Source organism: Nothoprocta perdicaria, unplaced genomic scaffold (assembly GCF_003342845.1).
Source record: "Nothoprocta perdicaria isolate Ctin4 unplaced genomic scaffold, notPer1 scaffold_123, whole genome shotgun sequence".
NCBI lineage: Eukaryota > Metazoa > Chordata > Aves > Tinamiformes > Tinamidae > Nothoprocta > Nothoprocta perdicaria.
Window position 1 is genome coordinate 134,059 of NW_020454350.1, and position 18,607 is coordinate 152,665.

Genomic DNA, 18,607 nt, shown 5'->3' on the forward strand with positions numbered 1-18,607 from the left:
TTTGTTACAAAGCTTCTGCTCTTTGCAGTTAGTGTCTATTTTATCTGTGTGCTAAGATCCTCCATTTCCTAATTTTATTTCCAATATTGCTTTATTTCATCAGTGACCTCATCCCCAGGTCTGGTACAGAGGARTGCTGTAGTGTAAATACCTTGTGTTGGCTCATTAATATCTGTGTTAATTTAAAGTGTAAATTTCCACAGTCCCTTTTAAAAGCATCTATTTCCAACATCATAGATGAATCTGACGTCATGATAGGCTTTGAGTTGGAGCACAGGAAATAGCAAAAGCAGATGAAGTCTTCAAGAGCTAAAAGATGGTTTCTCAAATGGTTAATTTACCTTGCAGTTTTGGAAGATAWATTTATTTCTTTTAAATATCCACCAGAAGAAATGCCTGCTTTCACCATTCATCATTCTAAATAAATTTCATGTGTTCTCCTTGTCTCATTCTATTTCTGAGCAAATGAAATAGGAGTTAAATGTCAACTCCCAGTTCAGCCACAAGTAAACTATATTTTTTTCAGATCATGGTGATACCTCTCTGTGCACCAATTTGTATATTAAGTTTAAGATATTTTTGTTGTTGCTGGTGTTGTTGCTTGAGATCACAGGAATACGGAAGCAGGGTTTTYCTGACAGTCTGCTGAACCAAAATATCAATGAGCAAATGAAACCTTCTGAATCAGTTCCTGTTAGCTGAAGCAAKAGAATTGGTACTTCGCTCTTGGTCTGAAATTTAAAAAAAAAAAACACTTTCTGTATTACTTAGAAGTTGAAAATAAGCGCAATCTGACATGGTCTGTATATCTGGAAACAGCATTTTAWATCCTTGAAACTAGGTTGAGTAATCTTTGAAGTTAGAGCCATACCTCTATCTATTTATGAGTGGCCAGTTAACAAATAAAATGCCAATGCACTTCACAAATGTGAAGTCACAAATGCACTTCACACATTTGCAGAAACAAGACAAATATTGCAGCTCTCCAGACAACTTCATTACAGGAAAAATAAAATGYTAGTTATTTCTTATGGCACTAATACAACGATGTTATGTTTCAAATAAGTTTTGATTTTCAGTCTGCTCATGCTGGTTAAAATTGTGTCTGAAGCATTATAATTCAAAATGAAAAATATATGCTGTGATTACCATCTACTGTAAATTCTTTATACAATCTCTTTCATATTCTACCTCACATTAGTCCTGTTCTARCTCCTGTATTTTTTATGTTTGATTAAAATGCATCAAAGAATACTGGAAATTATCATATCTCATATTATTTTTAATGTACTTTAGAGACAGAAAGATCAGTTATCACAACCCTAACTTGGGCTGTGGAGCCTTACACTAGAATAAGTCATATATTTTAGAATGGCACGTATTCTAGAACGTGTTTGTTCTTGAAATATCAAATCTTGAATGAAAATGTTGATTTAACAAAGTATTCACTATCTTAATGATGAAATCAGTTATCTTAGTAATAAAAATAAAAACTTTCATTCTGCTTTCATAGCTTCTTATTGCTAGATCTCATAAATTCGTATCACCAGGGTGGTGATAAATGGGGCCGAGTCCAGTTGGAGGCCTGTGGCCAGTGGTGTCCCCCAGGGGTCAGTGCTGGGCCCAGTGCTGTTCAATTTGTTCATCAATGATCTGGACGAGGGCACGGAGTGCACCCTGAGCAAGTTTGCAGATGACACCAAGCTGGGTGGAGTGGCTGACACTCCGGAGGGCTGTGCTGCCATCCAGAGGGACCTGGACAGGCTGGAGAGTTGGGCAGAGAGGAACCTCATGAGGTTCAACAAGGACAAGTGCAGGGTCCTGCACCTGGGGAGGAATAACCCCAGGCACCAGTACAGATTAGGGGTGGACCTGCTAGAAAGCACCTCCACGGAGAGGGACCTGGGAGTCCTGGTTGATACCAAGCTAACCATGAGGCATCAGTGCCCTCGTGGCCAAGAAGGCCAATGGGGAGGAGGCTGCATGAGGAGGAGTGTTGCCAGCAGGTCAAGGGAGGGGATCCTGCCCCTCTCCTCAGCTCTGGTGAGGCTGCACCTGGAGTGTTGGGTGCAGTTCTGGGCTCCCCAGTACAAAAGGGACGTGGAGCTCCTAGAGAGGGTCCAGTGGAGAGCAATAAAGATGATTAAGGGACTGGAGCATCTCTTGTATGAGGAAAGACTGAGTGAGCTRGGCCTGTKTTCTCTGGAGAAGGCTGAGAGGGGATCTGATTAATATATGTAAGTACTCTAAAGTACATGAAGGGGGAATGTTGGAAGGAAGGGGCCAAGCTCTTCTCAGTGGTGTCTAGTAATAGAACAAGGGGCAATGAGTATTCATTGAAACACAGGAAATTCTGTCCCCAGATAAGGAAGAACTTTTTTTCTGTGGGGGTGACAGAGCCCTGGCACAGGCTGCCCAGGGAGGTTGTGGAGTCTCCTTCTCTGGAGGTCTACCTGCCTGGATGCCGCCCTGTGCCACATGCTACAGCATGTGTCTAGGTGTCCCYGCTTGAGCAGGAAGGTTGGACCAGATGATCTCTAGAGGTCCCTTCCAACCTCAACCATTCTGTGATCTGTAATGGCAATGCACTTTTGTTCTGCTTGAAAACTTTTTGGGGGGCTAAATTAGTGTTGTCGGAAATATCTTCACTTAAACCATTACAGAAGAAATGCTGTGGGGACTGGAATGGGACACTCTTGGGCAGTGGGCAAGCAGGAAAAATAATACCCAGGAAAACGCAGCAATTAGAAATGAAACCTTGTGTCGCTACTTCGCATTATATCCCACCACAGCATTGCCTGTAGTCTGTCATATTCCTTCCAAATGTCTGCTCAGCTGTGTCTCTGTTTTCATTCTGAGTTGCAATCTCTTCTCATTAATTATAACACAGTATAATGAATTCAGTCTATTCAGAAGGATATTGGAATCCCTGTTGGCCTAACTTGGCTCCTTTTGAAATCAATGGGATATTTGTGTGGATTAGCTAGAAGTTACTTGAAGACAACACAAAATGCTTTAGAGAAGCTGAGACTGTTCATCTCATGGCTATTTGAGTTTTATATTTTAAAACACTGAACACTAGGGTTAGAGTTTAACAGTTTAATCTCAATCTATCTTTTTCTACCAAAATTGAGATTTTTTTTGTTTGTTTGTTTTGAGTGCTAAATCTTCTAGTTTCTTCCACTTTCAATATTTATCTCATAATATGAACAGAAGATAAGGTAAGGAGGAAACAGGGTTAATTYAACTGCTTCTATCTGCAGATGTGGCATTTTATAAAAGCAAGGAAGGGAATACTTGAATTTTTTTAAGCATGTACTCAGTGTTTTCAGAAGTAAAAATAATTGACAGAAGACATAGCAAACATGAACAGGTGAAAATAATTCTTGTATATTACTGATTTTATCTTAGACAGCTGAGTCTGGAAAATACACCTCTCTTAGGGATAACGCAGGTGTTTCTAGTCAGCAGATGGTTAGTGGGATGTGACCAACAGACAGAGGTAGTAGTAGTTAGTGCCCTGCAATGGGAGCCGGGATTGGGACCACTGGCAGTTAATCTGGGGGCAGYGGTGTCTCCCTATAGCTGACTACTCAACTTTTCCAGGTTGTTGTATTTTGTATTATTTTTCTTTATTTTAGTTATTTATTATGTTTATTTTAAATCATAGTAACAGCTGTTAATCACAAGCAAGGAAATCCTTCATATACCTTGGTGCTTACATTTGGGGACTGTGGACAATGACAGCCAGATGTAATAARTGGGAGAAAAGTCTTAAGAGAGGAAGAAGAAAGAGTAAATAAGGGAATGAAAATGGAAAGTAGGGTAAGAGAAGTRAGAAGAGGCAATCAAAGAAGGTAGATATGGATTCACATAGAAAACTTCCAGAGCATGGTAGAGAAACTTAGTTTCAGTTTTCCTATGTTTAATTATTTCCCTGGAAGAGAGGAGTGGGGTGTTTTTTTTTTGTTTTGTTTTGTTTTTTTCCCCTTCATTTTTTTTTTTTTTCCCATATACCAGCAAGGCTGGATGTGGAAATCCTCAAACCAGAGGTAAGATGGTATGTCAGTATGTCTTCAAGTATCTCTCACTAAAATGGGGGGTTTGTTTTCAGGCTGTCCTTGACCCAAAGAAGTTATCATTTTCTCTGTCTCCCATAACTTCAGGCTCTCTTTCAGTCTACATGTGATGTGTGTGTTGATATTCTATTTCTGTCTTACAGGCAACAATTGGGTTTTATAAGAGTCTCAGTAATATTTAGTATTTACATTGAATTTTCATACAAAATTTTCATAAGCATTTTCAGTGCTTTAGAAATTAAACACCAACTAATCATCTCAGCACCTTCACAGATTCTATTTTACTCTAGCTTTCCAGCACATGAGGAAACTGCAGCTGACAGAGTTGCTGGAGGCAATGGAAAACAGCCTTTGTCAGTGGCAGCATTTGGTACTCACTCTATTGCCTCTTTGCTTGTATTTGGTTCATCTCTCTGATAACTGTATAGTGTACCTCCCTGCATKGATTTGATGCCATAGTGATGAAAGTGGTTGGTATGAAGGGTTATCTCTGTAGTGTGTTGAGGKTTTTTTTGTTGTTTGTTTGTTTTGTTTTGTCAAGGGTTAAAGAATAAAGTGGCAGCTATTTAGCTGGTAAGAGTCTCTGGTTTACCCAAAATGTCTAGGATGGAAGCTAATTATCCTGACAAATATCTGTTGCTGGTAAAGGACCTGGCTTCATAATTGGTAGCTCAAAAGCCATCTGCCATAATCTCTCTCAAAATGTATAGATTTTTCAGGCTCACATATATGAGCTTTCAAGTGCTTATTAACCATCTGGATGTTTGCTATGGGGTATGTTTTGAGAAGTAAGCCCTCCAAAATTTGTGATATTAAAAAAAAAAAAGTTAATATACAGATTTTATAACAGTCTTATATAAGTCATATATATCTTCTATAACAGTCTAGAGCACGTGGCACAGGGCTGCATCCAAGTGGGTTTGGAAGATCTCCAGAGAAGATCTTCTCTCCAGAGAAGAAAACTCCACAACCTCTCTGGGCAGCCTGTTCCAGGGCCCTGTCACCCTCACTGTCAAGAAGTGTTTCCTTAAGTTCCTGTGGAACTTTTGGTGCCTCAGCTTGTGGCCGTTTCTTCTAGTCCTATCACTGGCCTCCACTGAAAAGAGGCCGGCCCCTCCTCCTCACTGCCTCCCTTGAGGTATTTATAGACACTGATCAGGTCCCCCCCCCTCAGCCTTCTCTTCTCCAGGCTGAACAGGCCCAGCTCCCTCAGCCTTTGCTCATAGGGCAGATGTTCCAGGCCCCTGATCATCCTCATATATAACATCATCTAGCAATGTTGCCTAAGTAACTGGGGTCTATTTGGGGAATTTATACTGCTTAGTTATTAAAGTATCTACAGAAGGCATTTGATGAATTATGCCAGCTACTTACACTTTCTGAAATAAAGACTTACAGGAAACTGACAATAAGTAATATTTCGCTAGAGCAGCATAAATTCACTTACGAAGCAACGTCAAGGTACCGAAGGTCTGATTTTTACCACTTTCTGCATAAAGTAATTCCCAAGAAAAAAGAAAGAGGTGTTCAAAAAGTAATAGAACAGGGTGTTTGATTTTAAATTGAAATAGTGAAACTATTACTTTGGATGAAACTTTACAGAAGTCTGTAAAATGACAGATCTCCTAATCAGATTCAGAATTTGCCTTTCAGGTACTCTGTGGTTGTCAGGAAGCAAGGGTAAGAATTCCAAAAAACTTCAGAAGAGTTGCTGAAATTGTACTCAAGAAGAATGACTATCTCGGAGTGAGAAAACAAATTCATTGCCAAAGATGAAATCAAAATGACTCCAATGACACGTAAGAATCTGATACAATGACACTAAAGAATCTTTTATACATTGATAGGTAGCAATAACCACTAGGTGATATTCTGTTGCTTATGGAGTAACTTCATGAAATTCAGTATCTCTTTAGATGCCAACTGCGGAACAGGCCAGTAGACAGTATGACCATAGGTTGCAATGTAGAAATTTAAACTCTTAAAGCTAAGGCATTTTCTTGAAAAGATTTTGTAATTGCAAGTACTGGCATAGCCTTGATCTAGGAAGGGCTCTATGAGAGGCTGGTTCTGTTATGTTTGAATTTCTTTGTGACTATTTCAAAGAAACTGCACTGCAGGAATGAATTAAAATATCTGTGTGTGGGTGTCAGCAATGATCTCTACTCAAAATTGCCATAATAGCCCATACCAAACTTCTTCCATTACCTTATCTATCAGCTAAGAAATCCCAACTCATTTTGGTTCCTCTGGAAGCAAACTGTTTTTCACCTCTAATACATGAAAACGACAGACATTGCTAAACTAGCTGCTTGCAAGGCAGCTGACCACACACAGGGAGGAGTCCTTAGTGTGCTATGCATCAGTTTTAGAACTTACCCAGATTCCCTCTGGGCCTTTTTATGTCCTACTATCTCACCCAGTATAAACTTGTTTATAGATAATCTGAAAAATGTTAACTAGTTATAGTCTAAGATACCTAACTGTGCTTTCCACTGGTTTCATTGATGAACTCTGTTGCAAGAGCTTCAGTCATGATGGAAGCAAAGCAATTCTCTGCAAAATAATTTTTAAGCATGCTGAAGTGAGCCTAACATGTAAAACCAATTCTACATCTACTGCAACTCTTCAGCTCTTAAAAAAAGCAATGAATTGGTCACATACAAAGACTAAACGGAGCAGACGGAGGAAAGAAGCTTCAATTTGGCTTGCAATGGGTAGGAAGTGCTTTACTCAGTTTTGCTCTGGTGGGGGGGGGGTATGAAGAGAAGGGGAGCATGAAAGAGCAGCCACAGGGAATGCCAAGGCAGAGGAGCTCTGGGTTTACATACTTGAAAAGAAAACTTCCTCTTTTGCGAATTTTCCTTTTACTGGAGAACAAATCCATCATTTGAGCTATATTCCAAATAGACCACACCGTTGCCCATCTCTCTTGCCTTAATCCCTTTCAAGTTAGTTTTATAACAAACTTAAGAGAATTTAAATGTTTTAATTCTGAACTACTTAAAATGTGATTATCAAGTTCTGCAGTTAGCAAACTAGTATCTTAAATGTCTACCTTTTCTTAAAGTATGTTAAAGTACCTACCTTTTATCAAAGCTCATCCAATCACTGTAAAGGTTAGATTTCTACTTCGTATTTTCTTTTGGAAATTTTGATGCAGATGCGATAGACAGTATGAAAAATGTTGAAAGATCACTCTATGGTATCTTGTTGTCCACATATAACCTTTGATTACTTACAGATGCTGAAGGAAGCCCTCCTGCTTGGTAATAGCTATCATTTTACAGGCCATAATTTCAATCAAATAGAAATTAATAGGATTTTTATCTGGACAACTGTAGCATTTATTTTGGGAACATACTGTCAACAACTTGAGTGTTATTTATTGACTCCATATCTTGGCTGGTCTTTTGAMACTGAATTCAGAAAAACAACTATACATTGGTGAACTTCTTTATATATTTATTCTRGTGAAGCTTACTGTTACTATTTCAGTGAAATTTTGGTGTGGAAATCTTCCCTGAATGATCATGATGTTAGAAAATATCAGCCCTAATTCTTTCATTTCCCTGAAGACKAAACACATTCACATACAAAGATTCTTAATAGTTTTCCTGGGTGCTAGAAATGATTTTTTTTATAAAAGCTTTTTGCTGAGATATTATACAATAAAAACATAGCTGAACATGAGAGATGGAGATAGAACTCTCTTTTTCACTTCACAAATGGTGTCAAACATGAAGTTGTATTTTATGAATCTTACGATCTTAGGGCAGGAAGCTATTCTAACAGTTGCAGAAAACATTTTCTCATTCATAATTCTTTAGAAAAAAAAAGACCCAAGTAAAAAATGACTACTGCTTTCTAGTTGCTTTAGATCTTTTAATGAAAAAAAAAGAAATCTAAAACGGCAAATATTTGAAATCACAGTATACACAGAAATAATCAAGGCTGAAATCCCAAGTGTCTTCAGTCTTCTCTATAACAAAGGAAGCAATTTTCAGTCTTGGCAGCGGGGGAAAAAAAAACAACATGATCTCAAATCAGACAACACAAACAAGAAATAAATTAGTGAAAGTGCAAAGTAAATTCAAATTACTTTCTAAATTTAAATGATATAAAAAATGTACTAATATCTGGAAGTAATATTTTTCTTCATTTGTTCATATAACTTAAAATCACGTTCTAACTTTTCTATATGCTAATGAAAGTGCACATATAGAGCCTCTGAGGGAACAGGAGTGCCACTAGATTAGTTTGAAAGTACAGATTTTTGAGATACCTTAATGAGAGAAAACTACAACCTGCTACACAGGATGCATCCTATAAAATCTTACTTTCACTGGATGTGTTTATGTTTAGAGAACAGTCATGTCTCAGAGTGCTGGGACACAAACAGACAAACCTCCTTGGTCCTTCAAATGTGCTGGCATAGAACACAGAAGAAAAGAACAGGAGATGAATCTCAGGCAACCTATGAATATAACCTTCTTTGAGCATGTTTCCATGGCAAACCAAAGGTGGTGATAACTATCCTAACTTTAATCAAGCACAGATAAGTTAAAAAGCATAACAGTGTTATTTTACAATCACAGATCCATGTAGGAGGGAGGGAATCTCCAGAGATTTTTTTGGTCTAATTATCTATTCAAAGCAGGTCCAGTTAGACCAGGCTGCTGAGGGGCCGTCTTTCACTTCCACACACTGACAGTGTCGGCTACAAATAGCTGTTTATGGCAAAAATGATTTATTAGGGARATAAGGGCACACTTTCTTTGCATGTATCTGATCACCTAATTTTCTCAACTTCATCTACCAAGTCAGAACAGCTGCAGACAGAATATTTGTTTTGCATTTGTTCAYGTCTTGCACACAAATTTATGGTTGCTTTAAGGAAAAAGCACTTTGTCAGGTCCTTGCAAAATACAAAGGAAGACTGTGATCCAAACTGAAGAAAATAATGGTGTGCTTTGGAAACAGATTCCAGGCATTATAAAAAACACATTTCAGCAATCTACAGGTGGGTTCTGAGGCCAAACAAAAATAAGCCTGGGATAATACACTAATGCAGGTCATCCAAGTTAGATGAAGACCTCRTGTAGAAACTATATTCTGAAAACTCTGCTTATTTATTTTACAATATGTACATGTACAGAGCCTGACTTATTTTTATGGAGATCGATATATCAAATAATTGGCATCCTTTTCATGAATGCAGTGAAAATTGGAAAATAACATGCTTGTTTGCTTTATCTATGCAGTCTGCTCTCTGATATTTTTCATGTCTTTCAGCAACGTTGGCCTGTAGATTGGCTCCAAGCTTTCCATATATTCTAAATAAKCGCTCACTCGAAATCCATGGAGAGCTTCTTCCTGCACAATAGTACACAGAAAACATCCATTAGCTTGGAAAAAAAGACGCATGGCTCAAATTTAATCAATTCCAAACTGCTGAAGATAGCTCATTTTGTTCTGCTTGTCACTCCCTGAGTGTTTAAAATGCATTTTATTACATCTCATTGGAAAAAAAAGAATTAGTGTATCTACTTCCAGACAATTCTTCCTCATTTTAACCTTGATAACAAATAGCTTTTCAGATGGAACTTCTTGTTCATCTTTTAGGGAACAAATCATCTGAAGATTTTACGGAAAACCAGTATTAAAAAGGCCCAGTCAGGTATCAAAATATTTTGAAAGCCTTTTTATACTGGCACACAGGATGTTAAAGTTTGTTRAAGTTTTTATATCCAATTATGTTTGAGAATCTAACAGTAGATATTTATTTTTAAATACCATTACAACACGCTTAGACAAATAGAATAAACACTTCTGTATCACCACAGAAGAGTTAACTCCTACTAATTCCAAAAACATGAGTAAAAAGAGATAGTCCAGGAGGCAAAAGCAAAAGGAGTAGGATTTTTTTTTTTTTTTTTGGTGGCTGATGTATTGGTTTGAACCAGCCAGGGGATAAGCAATTTCATACACTATATTACACAATTGCTTTAGTAAATCTATACCTGGTGTTACCCAATTATTATACTGCTATAACATTCATACTGGTATAAAGCTGTTATTAAGCCATCTTTAGTCACAACCTGGAACAGCTCTGCCTGTTTGGGCAGGGCAAATGCAATGACAAAGAAATGGGGAAAAAAAAATGAACAAGCCCTAAGAATCATGTTTTTATTATGACCACAGTTAAGCTGAAGGAAAATTAAAGAGTCAGTATTGAGATGTATTGACCACATCCTCTGTATACAAGACACATGTTAAACATTCCTACATACCAACCCCTACAGCTCCCATAAAGTATCACAAAAATAAAATAAGCAAGACACACACACACACACACACACATACACACGCTGGAGGCTGAAATAACCTGGAGGCTGAGTCAGAATTGTACCAACATCTTTCAAATGCAGGGATGCCACAAGTTTCACTTTTTTTTTTTTTTTTTCAATCTTAAGTCTACTCTGAGGCAGTGGATCCAAAGTGGATACAATGATATCTAAAATAAYTAATCCCTTAATGCCTCATCATTAGAGATCAAAATCACTGATTTTCCTGTGAAGGGCTGAAATGTTTTGCTTAATCTTTATTTAAATGGATCAAATACGCTATGTCAAGAACCTGAATATCAAAGWATTTTGCATCAATCTCATTCCAATAATCAATCCCAGATGCTTCTTCAGCACAATAGGAAGAAAAACACAATTCAGCACAATAGGAGGAAAAACAATATTAAAAAAAAAAAAAAAAACTACATTATATCAATCTGAACTAGATTCCAAGTAGAGAGTTCACCTTTTCAAACAATGTGTCATGGTTTTAATGCACTCACAACCAGTTGTGTATTAAGCTATGAGTATAGTATATGGCACCTGGTCAAAATAACACAGTCCACTGACTTTTGTGCCTCACCTTTTCAAACATCTTTGTGTAAATCCACCTCTCTGGAGAATATCTAGTTTAATACGATGCAGATCAGACCAGGAGACCTGAATCAATCTCCCTCAGGACTTAATATCGATTGCAAGGGGTGCTGATCTGGACAATATGTAAGATTACTATTCTCTGCAAAACCAAAGTACTATCTCACTTGAAATCAATATGTATATTCAATATACATTTTTCAAATTAAACAATATATTTTATTTCCAGTTTACAAAGTTTAGCTTCCCTTCAGCAGTTGAAAGATTAAAAAAGAAATCCTTACTTTCAGAAAAACCTGAAGATCTTGATCTTCGGTGTGTTTCAGAATGTCTTGCTGTAGGTGCCTGAACACAGCTATACACATATATATTTGATAATCAGGACCAAGGAAAATACATGTAGCAATGTAGTGACAGATCTCAATCCAGTCCATGTAGTTCCAGAAACACTGAGTTATCCACTGTAAACAGATCTGGATGAAAATGAAATTACATACTTTGAAATTGCTGTAGCTCTTCACTTCTTATCATTTAACATCATCTCTTAACTTTTTATACTATAGCACCTTTTCCTATAACAAGATCACTAGTTGTTATAAAAGGGAAAAAAGTGCAACAGAAGACAAAAAAATCACCATTTTATTAATCGCAAGGTCTGAACAGAACACCCATGACCTCTGAAACATAAAAGTCAATGTCCAATGAAAGATAAGGACATCAGTCTTTATATGACGAGTTTTCTTGGGATTTTTATATGGTCTAGAGAGTAATGAGGGTGATGAGGGTGTCTTTAACGTAGACTTTCCTTTAAATTAAAACAGTTATTTGCCTTATAAATGAATGCTAGGTCCTTCCCTAAGGCACTTTTGCATTTAATGAAATGAGGATGGAAAACATCTAGCAACTCCTTTCTCCACTTCTAACTCATAATGCACAAAGTGCACAGAGAATTTCATTTAGTTGTAGACCACAAATTTCCTTCTAATCAATCCTCAAAGTGTTTAAGAATATGCAGTGCCGAAAGTACCAAGACTCTAATTAGATGAAAGTAGCCATATTCTGCAAGGAAATTCTGCATTCAGTTATTTATTTGTGTACACGGGCACTTCATCACCCTAGAGCTGTTTTCACAGTTCAGGACTTGTTTGTTCCCCTTCCAATAAAACGGGAAAAATCACAYAGACAGAGGTAAGTGCTTATCACACCATTAGTGATCTTTCAGCAACAYAATTAATAAGATCTTGTTAGCAGTTTAAAATGCTAAATTGCTTACCATGAAGGGAGTGCAAACTGAAGACAACACAGGACAAGTTAAACAAGAATAACCAAGGAAGGAAATCATTAYCCCCTTGTGTTTTCTCACCCCAAACCAGAAGCCTTATAAATACCTCATTATTCCTATCATGAAAAAAAAATCTCATTTATCACTCCTCTCCTGAAAACATAAACCCCAGACTGACTTTTTAACAAATATGTGGAAAGTGCTAGTATSCATCCTCACTAGGAACACTTCTAAACTGCAAACCTTGGGACAAAATATTACTTTGAAGGYATAAGCCAAAAAATATTTTTTTTTTGCCTCGGAACAGTAATTTAATAGAGACATAAGCTCTCTTTCTGTGGTTAAGAAGCTGTTTATGCTTAATCATGACTAATGATGCATGACATATAACAAACAATGTTACATGTATACGACTTGGTRTTTCCAAAACACTGTAATGAAAAGGAAAACCAACATTATCATGAAATATTCTTTTCTAGTAAAATGTCTTTAATACAGGAACAGATTTTTTTTTTTAACCTTGATTGGAACGGCTGTCAATATAAAAAAAATTAAAAACGCTCTAATATTGCCCAAACTGCTTCCTATTATACACCAATCCTAGCTACTGATTTCCATTCCATTAAAAAAAAAWTAGAAAATGATTCAAAAATGGATTTTAATTCCCTTTATAAARCTGAGGTTTTAACAAACAGAATTTTTTAATCAAGTTTTTGAATSAACCTGTAATGGAAGATGATCAGGTGCAGTGCACTGCCACTCCTCTAATGAAGTTAATCAATTTCTCTTTTCAACTGCTCTAAGTCACTCTGCATACAATATTAGCTCTTCCTCTCACTTTCATAACCACCATACACCACCACTGAAAACAAGTAATAATTTGTTTGGAGTGGAAGAAACTTAGAACATTCTTCTTAAACCATTTCACTACGATGTAAGCAATAAAACTATTGCTGAATTTTATTGCTTTTAATTTTAACACTGAATGTCCTTGATTTTGTGGATTTAAGTTTTAACAGTTCATGTTCCTTTGGTATTCCTTCACCCATTACCTGAGATGGAGGGAAACCAGAGATGTGGAAGGCTGAAAAGACAAGTGGTACCTCAGCTTTCAGCACCATCTCCAGGTAGTGAGCACTGCAAAAATACACTGGGTGGATGCCAGACTCCACTGTGGTAACAGGCAGGTGCATCTGAGTAACAAAAATACAACCAGTGAAAAGGACTGTGGAAACAAAAATTTATTATTTTAAAACTGCTTTCTCAAGCCAAGATACACACATATCTACTACTAACATATCCCAAGCAGTTACTATTGATTTCTGAATATATAAGGAAATACATAAAAAGCTGGTGCTAACATCAGGAAAAACATATAGTTCAGTTAAACTGTTAGAAAATATGTCAGCTCTTCCTTATCATTAGCATTTTAATTTATTAAATGTATGCTTTACTGGTCAAAGCAGGAGTGCACAAACCCTTGTTACAGTTTTAACTGTAATTAATGTGTTTAATTTTAAACGACATCAAAAAAAGATTTTTTTTTGCCCTTTTACTGGTGGGTGAGTAGAACTGCTGTATTATATAAAACTGTATTCTGTATGAAAATTCCCCAGTGGTAGGCATGGCTGGAGCGAGTGAAATTCTATTTTGTGCAGCAAAAGGAACAGAGGTTGTAAGTGTGCAAAGAACTGCAGGAGGCTGTCTGCCAGGCCGACTAGGTTTAGTAGGGAAGATGACACTGGAGTTCCCAGCACCAGTGATGTTCAGCACAACTGTATTCACACAAAGGAGCGGAAATTCTTTCTCCTGGAACAATCTCAGGGCTGGACTCCATGCCCTAAGTGGATCCAATACATCCATTTCTGGTGAAAAGCCAGCTGAAACAGAGGCTTTTATAAAGAAGAGATATAGAATTTAATCTTTTTTTTTTTCTTTTTTAAATTAATCCCAGAATTCTCTAGTAGAGACTACAGTTTCTACTAGAAAGAAGTTTCTACAGTTTTAGATTTAGTCAAAATCTAAAATAATTAGACAATGACAAAGTTAAATTGAAGAATTATTATTTTAAATAGATGGTATCAAGTCTAACAACAGATGGAATTGGCTGATTGAAAAAATTAATCATTTAAGATTACAAAGCATTCAAGTACTTGGGCAGTAATAACTTTCAAAATTATTACATTTTCTCCCCAAAAATTCTAGCTTTACCAGTAAAAAGATGAACTTGAATACTGCAATAAGAATAAAAAGGCTATTCAATGAATGTTATCATAGCCTTCACACAAAATTTAATGCTACCAACAAAGTAGGTACATCAGGGACATACGTTCACTTAGATGGTTTTCATGAGAAGTTAATACGTAATAAGGACAAAAACACAAAAAGACCAAAAAAAAAAAAAAAAGACCAAAAAAAAAAAAAAAAAAAAAAAAAAAAAAAAAAAAAAAAAAAAAGACCAAAAAAAAAAAAAAAAGACCAAAAAAAAAAAAAAAAAAAAAAAAGGCACCCTGAGGTGTTCCCTGATAAAATGCTCTATTTTATTTATTATTTTTCTAAGTTGTCTTTCAGGAAGAACTTACAGACATATGCAGTCTTGGTAACCAGAGAAATGCTGAAACAAGAAGATGTGAAAATCGCTGAAGAAACCATAATGTCTTCTCCCTGTCTCCTGACATTATCAGAAACACAGAAGATGCAAACCAATCGTAGCCAGCATAAGCTCCCTGCAAGCAGCCTGCATGAGAAAGTTAAGGAAATGCAGCAAAGGAATTCTTTTCACTGCCATGCAAGAAATGTAGCCCTCCTCTCTCCCTATGTCAAAATGGGCAGAGCTGAGCATTGCAGAGATGGTAAATTGGGAACACAGCTGCACAAAAGAGAGTGTTCTGAACAGAAAACCTCAGAGGTACACCTGCCTTTAAACTTGAATTACGAGAATTGATTTAATCCATTTTCCCCATGTTTTTCACTTTTTTTTTTTCTAATCATCCCTTAAATTATCAAGCCAAATCAACCAAAGAAAACAAAACATAAAATTCATAAATACAGAAATAAACACAGATGAAAGCAAGTCTCCTTACAGTAAAAGAAAGAAGAATGACAAAAAAGGAGGAAAACATGAGTTCTGATAGTTAAGAGGAAGAAAGTAAAAGAAAAGCTTCYAACAATGATGAAGTTTATTCCAATATACTTGAGATATGCTTTTATGTAGTAAATATAAGTAATATGTAAGTATTTTAATGGATAAAAGAAGGCAGTAAAACCTCTGTAAGGCTAATTTTAAGAAGTTCTATAGTAAATCCTAAAAAGTCAGAAATCAAAACAAACACTCTTTCTAATCAAATAACAATCACAGATTATGCAACATGGATCATTAAAGATCACTAACAGAGTCAGCATTATGGGAATACCACAAATATGTTGCAATGTTCTAGACTTCAGAAACCTTTGACTCTACCCTAAGCAGTTTATAACAACAGTGATGGTTGCACTGTTTGTTGCAAGTGAGACTTGCAACATATTTTAAGAAAGTATAGGAGCCCAGGAAGAAGATCTTCAAGCTTAATGAGAACTCACAGTAGAAACGGATTTTTTTTTTTTCCTTCAGAATATACTACACATCTACATCACCAATAAAACACAAAGYGAGAGTTGAAATTCCATTGGCATCATTCCGGCAATGCAATTCACATCATCAAGAAAGGATACAAAGTGTGGATGCTACGGTTGTTTGCTGTTGTTTCAGAAATTTCTCACAACTCAACAACACYGAGGACAGCTCATCTTCGGCATGTTCCTTTAGTAAGTTTAAGTATTTCCCATATCTATCACAATAATAATAGTAACCAAAGGTTAAATATATTTTTCAGAAGCTTTCCTATGAGGATATTATGGGAGACTGTGTCAAAAGCCTTGCTGAAGTCAAGGTAGACAAYATCCACRGCTCTCCCCTGGTCCAGCCAGCCAGTCATCCCTATGTAGAAGGCTATCAGGTTTGTCAAATATGACTTCCCCTTGGTGAATCCATGMTGACTACTCCTGATCATCTTCTCCTTCACATGCCTAGAGATGCTCTCTAGGATGAGCTGCTCCATCACCTTTCCAGGGACAGAGGTGAGGCTGACTGGCCTGTAGTTACCCGGCTCCTCCCTCTTGCCCTTTCTGAAGGCTGGAGTGACTTTGGTTTCTTCCAGTCCTTCGGCACCTCCCTTGCTCTCCAGGACCTCTCGCAGATAATGGGAGAGCGGCTGAGCAATAACCCCCGCCAGTTCCCTCAGCACTCTGGGGTGCATCCCATCCGGGCCCATAGATTTGTGGGTGACTAGTTTGACTAAATACTCGCTAACTGAATCCTCCTCGATCAGCGAAAAATCTTCCTCTCTCCCGGTTCTTTTATCTGGACTCTGTAGTTCATGGGGACTGGCCTTAGCAGTAAAGACAGARGCAAAGAAGGCATTTAGTAACTCTGCCTTCTCYGCATCCTCTGTCACCAAGGCTCCCTCCCCATTCAGCCGCAGACTAACATTTTCTCTAGACTTCCTCTTGCTGCTGATATATTTGTAGAAGCTCTTCCTGTTGTCCCTGACATCTCTTGCTAATATCTTGCTATATATCTCTTGCTACATGTAATTCATTTCATTCTTTGTAATCACACATGATTCATTATTTAGGGTTTTTTTAAGTGCAATTATTAACAGCAGAATTCAAAAAWTAATGCTAAAGATAACAATTTGTGGAACTACAGACACATTAACTTCTCCTTCATCTTGGCTCTACAAATTACCAGATAAGAAGTGTAAACGGCATATAACTAAACTTAGCTAAACAGAACCATTAAGAGAACTAACGTGAGGTGAAAAAGACATGTAAATCAGGATAATGTAATTTATAGCAGTAAATCTTACTAACAAGTTGCAATTAATGCTTAGTACAATATTGACTAATATAATTTGTAAAGATAATTTAATTATGTACTAATACCTCTTTCATTTTGAGGCTTAGAATTCATTTTCTCAAAGATGATCTTTAGGTTTAAATGGTATAAAGCACTGAGTTGATGGATTAAATATCATTACAGTCATTCCAAGAAAATCAAACAAATTCTAGGAACACTCTAGGGAGGTATTTTAATGCTGTTTACCTGACTGTCATTTCAACACCGAGCTGCTGCACAGCTGAAAGGCTTTCATTCTTCACATTTGTATCAGTAGCTAAAACAAAAGAAGAAAACATTAAAAGGCATTATTATAAGTATGAYTTTAACTGAAAACTATGAAGTTTTTTCAAAATTTATCTATTAATACATTTTGAAGAACTTTATTTAAAACAAGTCCAGTGGTGTTTGAAAAGGATGCATCAATAACTTAAAATATAACTACATATATATATATATTTAATAAAAGCACTCTAAGAGAAAATGGTCACTTTTTACATGTTTATCTATAGCTTTACAGCACCAAGAACAACCAAGAACTTTCAGATCCATTTCTCAGTATAACTGCATCACTTGTGGCATAGAATTTGGACAAATCAGTATTTTCTGATGTACTTTCTTACATTCCAGTGGACTTTAAGTGCCCAAGTGGTAAAGTTAACCTTGTTAACAATATATCTATTGCACTATCAATTTAATAAAATCCAATAAATGCTAAAATAAAAAATCTACAACTTCTGTATTTTTTTCTTTCAAATACTTGTAGATATCCCACTGTGCCCTTACTGAATATACAGCTCTAAGATAGATAAATATTCATTAAAGTAATTTATTTTAGTAATATTKTCTCAAAATTTTCCATTCTAAATGCAAAAAGGCACTCCCTCTCTTGTGTATACGTCTCATYAATTATAAGTGTATCAGAAAAAATGTTACAACTCAATAAAAGTGGTATGAACTACAAAGCTGGAGGCTTTTTCTCTTTTCAGATAAAATAATAACAGTAATAATAAAGAGGATTAAAATGCTGATAAAAATACAAAGTCAATATTTTAAAAAAATCTAAAATATTTCTGTTTTTAAAAATGAAAATATTATAGATGGCAGGAGAAAACATAACATATTCATGCAAGTGGTTAAAGGAAAAATACTTGGAGGAGGCAGGTCACACTAAATTGATATTTGCTCTATAGCCTTCTCAGACTAAAAAAAAAATAAAAGCCAAACACAAATTGAAGGATTCCCTAGTTACCTATTCATGTAAACGTTCTATGCTACTGGTAAGCCAACAACAGATACTATACTATTAAAATACAATGTTTACTAGTTAGGGGAAGAAATGCCCCTAAGCAAGAAAAGAAATCCCAGA

The 18,607-nt window shown here is 36.3% G+C and overlaps 1 protein-coding gene across 6 annotated transcripts in view; it reads right to left on the reverse strand.

Moving 5' to 3' along the window:
* Positions 1 to 8,295: 8,295 nt before the first annotated feature.
* The window catches only part of TBC1D32 (TBC1 domain family member 32), a 65,200-nt gene continuing 54,888 nt past the window's right edge, over positions 8,296 to 18,607 (reverse strand). For all 6 annotated transcript variants that reach the window (XM_026054582.1, XM_026054581.1, XM_026054585.1 and 3 more), the window contains 6 exons: positions 17,446 to 17,515; positions 16,014 to 16,129; positions 14,885 to 15,039; positions 13,355 to 13,495; positions 11,305 to 11,493; positions 8,296 to 9,455 (listed from right to left, as the gene is read on the reverse strand). In XM_026054582.1, coding sequence (XP_025910367.1) covers positions 9,336 to 9,455; positions 11,305 to 11,493; positions 13,355 to 13,495; positions 14,885 to 15,039; positions 16,014 to 16,129; positions 17,446 to 17,515 — 791 coding nt within the window. In that variant the 3' untranslated portion in view covers positions 8,296 to 9,335. The remainder of the gene's footprint in view (positions 9,456 to 11,304; positions 11,494 to 13,354; positions 13,496 to 14,884; positions 15,040 to 16,013; positions 16,130 to 17,445; positions 17,516 to 18,607) is intronic.